At 49.4% G+C, this 13,811-nt stretch overlaps 1 protein-coding gene across 4 annotated transcripts in view; it reads right to left on the minus strand.

The window, feature by feature from the left end:
• Window positions 1–5,914: 5,914 nt before the first annotated feature.
• The window catches only part of ELAPOR1 (endosome-lysosome associated apoptosis and autophagy regulator 1), a 53,330-nt gene continuing 45,433 nt past the window's right edge, over window positions 5,915–13,811 (minus strand). For 2 of the 4 annotated variants that reach the window (XM_037152399.2, XM_053655885.1), the window contains 7 exons: window positions 13,438–13,618; window positions 13,067–13,163; window positions 12,474–12,575; window positions 11,037–11,163; window positions 10,781–10,959; window positions 10,095–10,260; window positions 5,915–8,985 (listed from right to left, as the gene is read on the minus strand). In XM_037152399.2, the coding sequence (XP_037008294.2) occupies window positions 8,917–8,985; window positions 10,095–10,260; window positions 10,781–10,959; window positions 11,037–11,163; window positions 12,474–12,575; window positions 13,067–13,163; window positions 13,438–13,618 (921 nt within the window). In that variant the 3' untranslated portion in view covers window positions 5,915–8,916. Of the gene's footprint in view, window positions 9,017–10,094; window positions 10,261–10,780; window positions 10,960–11,036; window positions 11,164–11,636; window positions 11,711–12,473; window positions 12,576–13,066; window positions 13,164–13,437; window positions 13,619–13,811 lie in introns of those variants that run through there. The other 2 variants (XM_037152400.2, XM_053655886.1) reach the window with 2 other exon arrangements.

A 13,811-nucleotide genomic window follows, 5' to 3' on the forward strand; every position in this document is an offset into this window, starting at 1 on the left:
TTTTTAGAGGGGATAGGAGGGGAAAAAAAGAGGGACAGAAACATGGATGTTCAAGAGATATTGGTGGGTTGCCTCTTGCAAGCCCCCAACTGGGGATCTGGCCCACAACCCAGGCATCTGCCCTGACTGGGAATTGAATTGGCAGCCTTTCCATTCACAGGCCAGCACTCAATCCACTGAGCCTCACCAGCCAGGGCTAATTTTCCCTTCTTTGTTTTGATACTTAAAAAAAAAAAAAGTTCTAATACAGTTGTCTCCATTTCCCCACCACCACTTTCCCCCTAATTTTCCCTTCTTATTGATAAGACATATATAGCTTCCAACTAAAATGTCTGATTATCAGGGAATAACCAGAGTTACTACACTGAGTAATTCTTGCCAGAAGCTAACAAAAAAGAAATCAACACGCCACTTCAGTCGTGCAGGGTTGGTGTGAAGCCATACCACGTCTGGATGTGTGGTTCCTGTTAGACGTTCATATTTAGAAGAGCTGTATCTGAGAGTTCAGCGGTTGAAGGATCTCCAACTGGAAAACAGCTAGATCATCCCTTCTATAGGAAGAAACCGAGGCCCAGGGAAGTTAAGTAATGGAGCCACAACCTAAACACTGGTAAATGCCTGAGATAGTCTCACATTCGGGCTTGTGCCTTTGTTAAGATTCTTTAGCAGAAAACAGTGCCTTGAGGAACTTGTTTAGAAAATACGACTTTAAGGGCCCTGGCTAGTGTAGCTCAGTGGATTGAGAGGGGGCCTGCGAACCAGAGTATCGAGGTTCGATTCCCAGTCAGGGCACATGCCTCGGTTGCAGGCCAGTTCCCAACAGGGGACAGACAGAAGGCAACCATACATTGATATTTCTCTCCCTCTCTCCTTCCCTTCCCCTCTAAAGATAAATAAATAAAATCTTAAAAAAGAAGAGAAGAAAATATGACTTAAAAAAAATAAGGCAGAGACCATCAGATATTTGTATCTTTTTTTTTCACTTTTTTTTATTGATTATGCTGTTACAGCTGTTCTATTCCCCCTTTATTCCCCTCCACCCTACCCCCCATCCCCACCATCACCCCCCCTTTAGTTTATGACCATGTGTCTCAAGTCCTTTAGATTCTATATTTCCCATGCTATTCTTGCCCCCCCATCTATTTTCTATCTACTGTCTATGCTACTTATTTTCTGTACCTTCTCCCCCCCTTCTCCTCCTCTCACTCCCCTGTTGCTAACCCTCCTTGAGATCTTCATTTCTATGTTTCCACTCCTGATCTAGCTGTCCTTTTAGTTTGCTTTCGTTTTAGGTGTGGTTGTTAATAACTGAGTTTGTTGTCCTTTCACTGTTCATGTTTCTTTAACTTCCTTTTCTTAGATAAGTCCCTTTAACGTTTCATATAATAAGGGCTTGGTGATGATGAACTCCTTGAATTTGATCTTATCTGAGAAGCACCTTATCTGTCCTTCCATTCTAAATGAAAGTTTTGCTGGATAGAGCAATCTTGGTTGTAGGTCTTTGGATTTCATGACTTGGAATACCTCTTTGCAGCCCCTTCTTGCCTGTAAGGTCTCTTTTGAGAAATCTGCTGACAGTCTGATGGGGACTCCTTTGTAGGTGACTGTCCCCTTAGCTCTTGCTGCTTCTAGGATTCTCTCCTTCATTTTAATCTTGGCTAATGTAATTATGATGTGCCTTGGTGTGTTCCTTCTTGGGTCCAACTTCTTTGGTACTCTCTGAGCTTCCTGGATTTCCTGGAAGTCTATTTCCTTTGCCAGATTGGGGAAATTCTCCTTTATTATTTGTTCAAATAAGTTTTCCACTGGTGGCTGTGCCTTTCCCCCTTCTAGTACCCCTATAATTCGGATGTTGGAGCATTTAAAGATGTCCTGGAGGTTCCTAAGACTCTCCTCATTTCTTTGAATTCTTGCTTCTTGACTCTTTTCTGTTTGGCCATTATTTGCTTTCTTCTGGTCCACTCCATTGATTTGAGTCCCAGTTTCCTTTTCATTGCTATTGGTGTCCTGTGCAATTCCATTCATTTCAATTAGTTTCGCCTTCATATATTTGTCTAATTTGTCCGTATAATCAACCAGTTCTGTGAGGATCCTGATCACCAATTTTTTAAACTGTGCGTCTGTGAGTTTTGCTATTTCTTCATCGCTTAGATTTATTTCTGGGGCTCTGAGATCCTCCTGCGCCATTCTTGGTCTGTTCGGGCCCTTTAAGTGTGAGAAGCGGCGGCTTGGATTCCCAGGTCGCTGGGTTGTGACGCTGTATGTGGGGGCGTGGCCAGAGCGGGGAAATGGCGACCCCCTCTGCCGCTTCTCACAGCTGGGTGCGGAGGAGCAGTGCCTTAGGTGGTTCACCTGGGCCGGGGCCACTCAGAGTCGCTGGGTTATGACGCTGTATGTGGAGGTGGGGTCAGAGCAGGGAAATGGCGGCGCCCTCCACTGCCGCTCGTCGTGGGGACCTGCCGGCCCGGTCCAACCGCCCACTCCCTCGCCTGTCCACCCTCGCACAAATGCGCGACCTCAGTCAACACGCAGCCCCAGCCCGGCTGTCTCCCCCGCGGTCGCTCGCCTGGTTGCTCGCTGGGTCGCTCACTAGGTCTGACCCTGCGCCTGGATTCCGCGGGCCTGAGTGTGTCTGGCCAAGTCCTCCTGTGCAACCCTGCTCCGCCAGCCGCTGGTTTCGCCCCTTACCAGTCAGGCTGAAGAATTTGTTGTTAACGGACTTCCGAAGAGTTCAATTTTCCGTGTTCTGGCTGTGTTTTCTGTTGCTAATATTTAGTTTTCTCTAATCTTGGTTGTGGGAGAAGGCACGGCACATCCACCTATGCCTCCATCTTGGCGGAAGTGCTCCTATTTGTATCTTTTAAAAAACTTTTATTGATTTTAGAGAGGAAGAGGGAGAGAGACAAACATCGATTTGTTGTTCCACTTATTTATACATTCACTGGTCGATCCTTTTATGTATTGGTTGATTCTTTATGTGCCATGACTGGAGATTGAACCTGCTAACCTGGCATATTGGAACAGTGCTCTAACCAATTGAGTTACCCAGCTAGGCTGGATATTTGTATCTTTATCTCCACAGGGCCTAGCACAGTGTCTGACCCATGGGAGATGCTTATTACATCCCCACTGGGTGAGTGAATTGCAGGGAGTAGGCTGAGTGCAAGTTCAGGGAACCGAATCCTAGGTGAGCAATAGCCTTGGAGGCTCTGGGTAACTGGGGACAGCTGGGGGGAGTGAGCCCCTGCAGGGAAGGAGCAAGTGAGAGGGTGGAGACTAGATGCCATTACCAGTGTTCCCATTTCAGAGCTGTCTAGGGAGGGAGGGCTCTCTCTGGCCTCCCTGTAGTACCTCTTTGCTCTTTCTGCTCCAGATCTGGAATAGGATTTCTCAGTGTTTGACGAGCAAGCCTTGACCTCTCACTCCCTGCTGGAAGCCTTCAGTGATGACCTGTTGTCCTCAGAATGTTCACACAGAACTGGCAAAGCCCTTCATGGTCTGCCCCTGAACATGTTCCCTCTTTATCTCTTGGCCTTCCCCTCTGAGCTACTGGTGGCACCCCTCCCTTGCCTGAGCCTTTGCACAAGCCACTTCTGCCTGGAACTCCCTCTCCCCTCTTCCTCCAAACTGGCCAATTCCTTCTTCCAGAAGTCTTCTCTGATGCTCTCTTTACCCCTCCCCCCAGACTGATTCTAGGTTCCCACCGTACAGTGACGTGTATCTACTGCTTTAGGAGGGACTGACAGCCCAACCTCCAGTTCTTGGCTCTCGCTCCCTGATATCAGAGAGGAACAATAACAAAAGGGGTCGATGTTGCTGTCTGTGGGGATCCCAGGTAGAACCATTTAAAAATAACTCGGGTCAGGGAGAGCTGCCAGGAAGTGGAAGACTTTAATCCCGCGTCTTTCTCTGTTACAATTGGAATGAGAAGTCAATTATCCTACCACACTGTCTTGTTCAGGGAATGGCACTTTTTGTGGGATTGTGAACTTCAGTGCTAGAATGAAATTATTTATATTCCAGACTCACCTTGAATAGCTAGCTCAGTTACCTGTAAGGTTTTGTATATGCAAGCTTCCATCAACTTCTGTATCTGTGCAATAGCCATTGTTGCTCAGTTGTTCTCTATCAGTAAAATATCTTCTTTATGTTTTAGACCAAGTCATTAATATCTTCCCGCCTGGTCACCTGACAGTGCGTTTTACTTCTTCATCAGGGATTGGGAAGCCCTTGAAATCATTCACATGTTCCTCCCCCCCAGTTTCAAGCTGGGTCATGTCTGCTTCTTGCTTGATGCATTGAAACTGCACACTATATGGCTGAATTCATATACACTAACTGCACTATGCTTGTGTAATTGTTTGTTCCCTATTGTATTCCCAGGGGGTGAGCTGGAAAAGGTTTCACAGTGGGGCGACTTTGAGGGTGGGGCAGGGGTCTTTCAGGTGGAAGAGGAGGAGCAGAGGCATGTGACAGGTGAGAGGTGTGAAACAGCTTACGACTGAGGGACAGTCAGAAGTTCAGTGAGGTTAGAGTGTAAGGGTGGGCTGTTCGGGACCTCATATGCCACGTGACTAAATCTGTTGGAGGTACAGTTTCCTCATCTGTTATAATGGGCATAGTCCCTGCCTCTAGGGCTGTTCTGAGAACTAAGTGGACAGTGCTATGAAAGCACTCAGTTCAGGCCCGGGCTGGTGTGACTCAGTGAATTGAGTGCCAGCCTGCAAACTGAAGGGTTGCTGGTTCAATTCCCAGTCAGGGCACATGCCTGGGTTGCAGGCCAGGTCCCCAACAGGGGGTGTGCAAGAGGCAACCACACATTGATGTTTCTATCCCTCTCTTCTTCCTTCTTTCCCCTCTCTAAAAATAGATAAATAAAATCTTTTAAAAAATAGAGGCATAGTCAATGAAATAACAAACAGGCGTATAAATAAATAAATGAAAAACATTTTTTTAAAAAGCACTGAATTTTTTCAGGCTTGACACAAAGCGCTGCCACATTAACAGCATCCTTTTCTATCTTCCTGCCTAAGAGGAAGGTAAATATCACCCCTGCTCATAGACGTCACCCAATGAGCAGGGGTGATATTTAAAACATTGAGCCCTGGCTGGTGTAGCTCAGTGGATTGAGCACGGGTCTGTGAAGCAAAGGGTCACTGGTTTGATTCCCAGTCAGGGCACATGCCTGGGTTGCAGGCCAGCTCCCCAGTAGGGGATGCATGAGAGGCAACCACACATTGATGTTTCTCTTCCACTCTTTTACCTTCCCTTCCCCTCTCTCTAAAAATAAATACATAAAATATTTTTAAAAAAAAAACCATTCAACCACCAGCAGAGCCCAGGTGCCACCCAGCCAGAACAGACGTGAGTCAGCCAACCAGCCTAGGGCATTTTTTTGAGGGGATTAAGAACGAAGGAAAACAGACACAGGAAATCCCAGCTTCCCTGAGAAATGGCTCCTGCCACCCTCTAGGATTTTGGCCACGTGTAGTCTAAAATAACCCACCTCGAGCCCAAACGAGCTCCTTTTACTTGTATTTGTGGACACCGTTATGTGGCTGTCCTCAGTGCCGCCTGCGAGAAAGTGCAACTGGAAGGGAAGGGAAGGGAAGTCACGTGGGAAGTATTTTGTGTGTTCTCTCATTTGAACCTCATTTCATCTTGGGAGGCGAGGAGTGGAGGAGTCGTTAGTTGCGTTTTGTGTTGAGAAAACTGAGGCTTTGGTGGTTGGTGATTTCTTAACAGGTGAGAAGAGGCTGCTGGCCCAGGGCCATGTTCCTCCAGAGTCTGTTCTTCCCTCGGTTACTCCGGAATCCTGGACCGTTTCTCACCCCTCCAGCCATCCAACCCACATTCAAGGAAAACAACTTGAAAGGTATGGTTTTATTTCACAGAAAAAAAGTGACATGCAATACCCAACCCCTAACAAACTACAAACTCTTGGAATACAGAGTAAAAAAGGGAAATCCAACCAGTCTCGATGAGGCAAAAATTTGGTTTCACAAAGCTGAAAAAATTCATTACAAAGTCTCTGTTGTATAAATATAGTCAGTCTTATCTTTACTGTAGAGTCAGAAAAAAAAAAAAGGTTTTGTTGGCATAAGAAATCCCCTGGTCCTTGAATATGCCACAGTTTTCATTTGTACTCCCAGCCAAATCCAGGTGACACCTACGTGCTGAGAGTCACTTTCGAGTTCTAAGACTTTAGGTAACTAAATATGATTTAAATACTCTCTCCCCTGAGCCCACACTCTCTCCCCCAATAGCTTGTGCAAACCAATGTAGCCTTAGTGTGAGGACATAGGCCTTACACTTTCCTACCTCCCTGCCTAAGAGGAAGGTAAATACCACCCCTGCTCACAGACGTCACCCTGTAAGATGGTGCCGTACCATCTAATGTGTCTGTTCTAAAATCGACTGTGGTGACGGATACACAGTTCTGTGAGCGTACTAAAATCTATTGGATTGCGTATCGTAATTGAGGGGATTACCTGGTATTTGAATTACAGCTTAAAAGAGCTATTGAAAAATATCTAACATGTGTCTAGGTTGCCAGGAGAGCAACAGGCAACCCTAGTAGCGTAACTCAGGCGCTCCCAGCATGCTGCAGGGGAGATCCACAGAAGTCGGTACGCAAAGGGATAGTAAAAAGACATTTAAAGTATTGTGACTAAATCAGTGGAGTTTGGGGCTGCTCCGGGGGTACTCAGTTTCAAGATGTCAGAATAAAGAAGTCAACAGGGTGCGTACTTTTCCTACTGCTTCTAGAATAGTCTAAGGATGTACTGTGGCCTTGGTCACAAAAGCAAGTAATTCATGGGGCATGTAGATGCCCAGGGTGTTGCAGAGGCTGCAGAAAACCCGGGGCTGGAGCTCAGGGGCCACTGTCTGCATCCTTCTGGAGAAATCCCCACGTGGCCACCATTTCTGAGAGCCTGACTCCCACAAGAGAAGGGAGGGTTCAGAAACCCAAAGAAGCGCTTCTAGATTTTTTTTGAATCAAGGGGACTGCTCACCGTCAGTGGTGCTGTTGCTGGCCAGACGTCACGGCAGGGTTTCAGTTCTCACTGACCCTGTTATGAGACCATTTTGGGGACAGCAATGGCTAGTAAGACCAGCAAACCAGTTTGTGGCAGGCAAACCACTTAGAATTGCCATCTTCGTTCTGTACCTACCATCTGGTCACCAATGGCCACTGAAGAAGAAGACAGGCACAAACCATGGGCACCTGGGCCCTTGAGCAAGAGGCGGTCATTCTAGCCTGATAGTGAGGGAGGGAGAGTTGTCAGTCGTAGACACAAAAAGGAAATCTGAACTCTCGCTCTGGTTTCGCCATTCTAGTTAAAGTTCATCGATTATAGTTGGTTTAGAAGTAGCGAAAGGGACACAGGATACTTGCTGTACTCATCTTTCAAAAGGGATGCTGCCAGGAAGTGGGGTCAGAAGTACTTTTAGCTTTCTGGCACACAAAGAAAATGAGAGCAGGAAAGAGGGAAGGACCCAAAAGTGTGACCAGTCCCGGTTTGGTGAACACCTTGTTCAACTCCCCTTGTTCAACTCCCCTCGTTTTCCCCTCCTTGAAGACCGATTCGTTTTTTTTGCTGGGGGTTGGGCCTAGGAGCCAGTTCCCTTGTGGCCAGCCTCGAAGTTGTTCATTCTGCAGCTAAGTAGGAGAATGAGCTTGTAAGCAGACCTCGCCACCTCAGGTCCATTCCCCTGGGGGCTGGATCCCCCAGTGTGGCCCTGTGAAGACTGTGGCCTCCTCGTGTCCTCTCAAACTATGACACCCCTGTTGCATGATGTGCCTTGGGGCACCCAAGGATGGGGAATTGTCCCCACGGGCAGGGTTTGTCATCTTTATGGGTGAAAGGAAGTAGAACATCTGGGTTTGGGGCGTGCCTAGTTTTCTTTAGTGTCACAGGGAGATGGTGAGAGATTTTTGTTTTAAAGTGGCGAGTGCAGCCCTGGCTGGTGTAGCTCAGTGGATCGAGCGCAAACCTGCAAATCAAAGGATTGCGGTTTGATTCCCAGTCAGGGCACATGCCTGGGTCTAAAGCCAATTCCCAGCAGGGGATGCATGAGAGGCAACCACACAGATATCTTTCTCCCACTCTCCTTCCATTCCCCTCTAAAGATAAGTAAATAAAATCTTTTAAAAAATAAAATAAATAAATAAAGTGGGGAGTGCAGATCCACCAGGACTTTGGGCATTTTCTCAGTGAGCTTTTTCCTTTGGCTCCAGTGACAATATTTCTCTCTTACTTCAGAAAAGAGAATTAAGTACCTAGTTTAAAGAAGAAAACAAAGCCTTCCTTACTGCCTCTCTTTGTGCTTGTCAAGCCTCTCCTCACCCAGGCCGCCTTTGCCCAGCCCTCAGGCAGTCCACTACACTCCGTCTGAGCTGTGAACTCAGGAGAGACGAGTCCAGGTGACCATGACCATGGAGATGGTCCATCATGGACGCCAGCACCCTCGTCACCCGGCCTCTCTCCTAAAGAGATCACGGGCTGAGGGCACGAGATCAGGGAATCTCCCAGCCGCTTCTGCCCTTAAATAAGAGGGCAGGGGAGTCATTTCTATACTTAAGCAGAGAGAGATCTGTTCATTCCGGGGCTATAAGAATCATGAGCAGAGGAAGCTATGGCTCCGGCAGCTGGACCATTTCGGGAAAAAGCAGGCAAGGGAGTGATATACAAACAAAGTGTGGGTATATTTGGCAGGTTTGAGGCAAGCAGAGAGGAGGGTGTGGGTACTCTATAAAAAAAAACAAAAGATCTAAAATTCAAACTTCTTCGGATAAGGCCACAATGAAGAGATTCCCAGCAGCGGGTGTCGCAGGAAGCTGGCACCCAAATTACCGCAGGCTGGCAAGGTGCTGTGCCAAATGAGGAGGCCGGGGAGGCGGGGCCGTGCCCCTCACAGGTCCACATCAGGGCCCCCTGAGGATGTCTTCAGTGGCACCGAGTCAAATCCATCAGGAGTCCTCTGAAAGAGAGATGGTGACAGGAGCTGGCTGCTGCACAGGGACAAGTGTGGGGAACAAAGGAGAGAGATGGAAAAATAGGTGACAGAAGGAACCCTCACGGAATTCTTGCTTTCAGCGGCTTTGTGGAAACTTTAGAAATAAGGTACCCTCTATTCTTCTTGCTCCCTGCAGTCAGCCAGAGAGGAAAAGGAAAATCTTTACAACCCTCGGCTTTGCATCTTGGCTGAAGCTCCAGAAAGACTCAAGGGTCCCAGGATAAACTGTTGTCCCACCAGTGGGAAAAAAAAAAAAATCAAGGTCTAAGAGACCAAGGCAGCCACCCTTGTCTGTCAGCACAAAGGGAATGAGATTCGGCAATCTGGACACCCACACTCCTTCCTTTCATCATTACCCACTCCTGTCTTCCCCTCTGGCTTACCGCCCTCCCTGCCCACACCTGTTTGGATGTGTTGGTTCAGGGCATCGGAGAGGTGTGGGTGCTGGCCAAGTGGGGCTGTACAGGGAGGGCTGTGGCCGTTGAGGAGTTGCTTGGATGCTCTCTGCTGGCCCCACACCCAGCGACAGGGCTGTCTGTCTTGCATTTATGAGCTTCAGACTCACCCACCCACGCGGAGCCAATGCTCCCAGCTCAGAATCACAGAACAGCTGCGACTTAGCTGTGACTCAGCCCCCAAGGGACCAGGGCCAAATATCTGGGGGATGGCACCCTCCACTGGCCAAAGGAGAGCCTCGCTTTTATCAGTAGTTGATCCTAGACATCACCTCTTGCCCTCCCTCCAAAAGAAAAAAAGGGGGGAAAGGATTCTTACAACGTGGATGGTTCAACACTCCTTCTGGAAGTTAAAAGGCCCAAACAGTTCATCAACTGGAGTGCATGTTGGGAGAGAAGGAGCCTGGTCAAGAGCAGCCTTGGGCCCCAGGGAAAAGAGCATTGGTGTGAAAATACAGAAGGCAGAAGCCAGGATTTTTCAGGGTGGGGCGGTAGAGTAGTATGGCAGTTCGGGAGCAGAGCAGCGTCCCGGAGCAATGCGGGCCATTTAGTGTCTATAGGGCTGCTGTCTTCTCCAGCCCTCCAGGCTGACCTCGGTGCACCGGCCAAACTCCCTACCTTGGAGGTAAATGACTTGATCTTCCCAAAGAGGGACTTCTTGCTGGTGAAGATGAGGTCATCTTCCACGTCCTCGCCTTCCATGATGGCACAACTGTCGGCGGCTGGCAGGTCGTAGTCCTTCAGGGATGCGTTCATCACCAGCTTGGAGTACTTGTACTCTAGTCTGTGAAACGGTGGCAAGACAAGACACCAAAATGTAGAGTAGGGGGAGGGAGGGAGGGAGGATGAGAAGGTGGGCCATGAACAGGTAGTCCCAGGCCATGGGTGAGGAAACCCAAGCCTAGCGAAGTGGCGTTGGGCTGGGCACACAGCTAAGCAATCCTGGCTCCCAGGTCAGTGATCTTTTTTCCTTAAAGCTGGCTGTTTCCTTGACTTCAAAACTTAGAAGAAATACTGGAATCATAAAGTCATTTTCATTATTAATAACAACAAATGAAGGATACTCTTTGCTTTTCTTCTGAGAATCTAACAGTAGTCTAGGCTGCCACACGGTACCGTCCTGTTCAGGAGTTGGGACAACCAAGGCATACATTGTGAGTGTCCCAACAGGTCCCTGGCTGGAGTCACGGGGTCTGTGGCCAACTCCAGGAGAAAGCACCATGAATTCTCCCTTTCGGTTGGTCTCCCTGCCCAGTGACCCAACCCTGTCCACCCCCAAACTCCAACACCCTGTCATCATGTACTTTTGATTCTTCTTCCAAAAGTAGCAGGTCAAGACGGTGAGCAGGATGGCAGTGCAGGTGCCCGCGGAGATGCCCACTTTCAGCCAGAAATCTATCGTTTTGCAGATGGTGACTCTCGGTTCGGGTAGGGAAGTGCCGCTCATGCACAGCTTTGGTTCTCGCCACACATAGGTGGTCTTCTGTTGGGGAGAAAACCAAGGAACTCACACATCACACTCCCTTCTCTCCTGGGACAGCTCCAGGCAGAGAAACCTACCTGGACCCCAGCCACACAGCTGCTGGTGATGGCGTGGTAGTCGGCGGCCGAGCAGAGCGGGCAGGCGGCCGCACTCTCCCACAGGAAGTGGAAGTTGCAGCCGTCACAGGTCCCGCCGGAGCACGTGCTGGACAACAAAGAGGAGAGGAGACTTCAGCCCCCTCACTGGACAGTGGGAGAGGTCTGCTCACGGTCCTGTCACCCCATAGCTCGCCTCATCCGTCCTCTGCTTGACAGACTGTGAGCTCCCCAGGAATCCTTCCCACTAGTCCTTAATTCGGTTTTGCTCTCTAATTTCCCTGATGACAGGACGCATTCCCAGCCTCCCCTGGGCCACACCCTATGCTTGTTTCTGCTGACGTCAGCTGAGAGCTAATAGAGGGTGCATGAGCTCCAGCACGCTGCCCCAGCCCGTTCTCCCCAGGGACGTGGGGCGTGTTGTAGAAGCCACGTTGACGCAGCTTCCTGGTGGCGGGGTTGAAGAGTGGACGCTCGGTCAGGATTCTCTGCCGTTCACTTTTCTGTGATGTTGACGATGGCAAGAACAGTGGTCTCAACGGGACCACTATTGGGTTCAATGTCCTGCTGCACGGCCCACCTTCCTGGTCTCCTGTTTAGGAGAAGCATTTCCCAGACTGTCTTCCTCAAGGCCTCAGTGCCCCTGGTGATGTTAACTGGTGTTATGTGAAAAAAAGGGTGGGGGTTGGGGGGTGCTGTAATCCAATTAGTTTGGGAGTTCTCAATGTAGCTGCTAAACTCAGAATTGGATCTCTCAGTTGTGGAGAGACTTCTAGGATTCCCTAAACCTTTTTTTTTTTTAAATTTATTTATCTTTAGAGGGGAAGGGAAGCAGGGAAGGAGAGAAACATCAATGTATGGCTGCCTCTCGTGCATCCCCTGCTGGGAACTGGCCTGCAACCCAGGCATGTGCCCTGACTGGGCATCGAACCTCCATCTTCTGGTTCACAGGCCCGTGCTCAATCCACTGAGCCACACCAGCCAGGGCCCCCCTAAACCTTTTTTAATCCTAGTTATAGCAAGTGCAAGCCAAATCTCATGAGAAGTCCTCAAGTCTCACTGTCTCTTTCACTCTCACAAGAATGCCCTGAGGGAACTTCCTAGTATTCCCACGTTATAAATAAGAACAAAGAGGCCTGCAGAAGACCGGAAATGGCCGTGGAGGAGGCGCATCCCCTCTGGCTCTCAGTCAGCCACTTTGCTCTGCAGCCACCCACACTGGTCTGGGAACATGAAGGCAGCTTCGACTCTTCCTTCGGCCCCATTCTTGACCTGAAGATTGAGGGTCTGGAGCATGGCCATGTCCCCAAGAGCCCATTAAGGAAACTCAGGACTGTTTTCTCTTTTGCTCTTTTGCTAACCTTTGGCTTATTGGGATACCAGAGAGTCTGAGGAAGGGCAACTTTGTTGTCCCTTTACCTGGGCAGTGACAGACTGCCAGGGGCAGGCTTCAGTGGACTGCATCGGACCCGGATGGTGGTCGACCTCCCAGAACTGCAGGACTGAGTCACCTCGCTGGACCTGCAGTGAGAGCCAGCCCCGGGGGGAATGAGTCAGTCATTTGGGCCATCGGAGAGTCACTAAATGAGGTCGACATGGAACAGGTCCCTTGCTGGGGAAGTCAGGACTTGGGCTGTAGCCTGATGCACAAGGAGTCCACAAGGAGGCCTTGGTGTACACTTGGAGAGAGCAGGGATGAAGATCTGGTCAAGGGGAGAGGCACAGTCTAGGAAAGGTTAGCGTGTGCAGAACACCAGTGTCCTTAGCTGGAAAGGGAGGTCTGTAGATCATGCAGTAGTTCTCCTGCCTCCCCCACAGACCTGCCCCAGGAATACCCCAGAAGCTGGGATCAGGGACCTCCCAGCCTTCAGCTATCATTGCAGGGCAGTCCTGCAAGACCTTGGACATGTTCCAGCTTCATAAGTATTAAGTAGCTAAAAAGGGGGGGATGTAACAGAAATTGTGGAGGAGCCCCAAGTTTCACTTGCGTTAGCTTGGCCTCACATTTTCACCTGTAAAAGAAGATCACGTCCGGTATTCCCAAGGACTCTGGGTGGAACAGTTCAGCTGGGGAGGTGATTCCATCCAGGGTCATGTCTGTTGTCACCCCTGCCAAATCAGAACCCCTAATTAGTTCTCACTAGTAGCGGTAGCTGGCAACTACTTCAGTTCTCTCAATGCCCATCAACATCCAGCCTCCCTTCATCTCCTCACATCCCCTGGCGGCTCATAAAAGGGTGAGCCGCAGGCGTGCCGGAGGCCCCCTGGCACTGGGCACCCCAGGCTGGAACAGAAAACAGGCCAGGCAGTTGGGCCCCTCCTCTGGGACCCTTTACCTTAGAGCCTGGTAGCCTCGCTCTGGCTTCCATGCACACACACTCACCGATAAGTTGGTCGGCGAGGCTGACAGGCTGCAAGGACACTCCAGCCTTGTAGCCTGTCACCTCTGGGGGGATGATGAGCACTTGGCACACGTAGGCCGTGACGGATTTGGAGAAATCGGACTCATCCTCAGGGATCCGGAGGTCGGTGACGTTGTTGGTGCACACAGACATTTTCTTACCCTGGGCAGGGGGATGTGGTGGGCGGGGGGGGGAAATAGGAAGGGGTGAATGGTCACAAAACTCCCAAAAGGGAACAGGGAACAGGTTTTTTTTTTAATTTTTAAAAATGTTAGCCTACTAATGGTATGTTGCCATGGAATAATTCATCCCAGATCTAATTATAAGTAGCTTAAAAAAAAAAAAGCCCTGGCTG

This window comes from Artibeus jamaicensis, unplaced genomic scaffold, assembly GCF_021234435.1.
Source record: "Artibeus jamaicensis isolate MK-2021 breed Jamaican fruit bat unplaced genomic scaffold, CSHL_Jam_final scaffold_1689, whole genome shotgun sequence".
Lineage (NCBI taxonomy): Eukaryota > Metazoa > Chordata > Mammalia > Chiroptera > Phyllostomidae > Artibeus > Artibeus jamaicensis.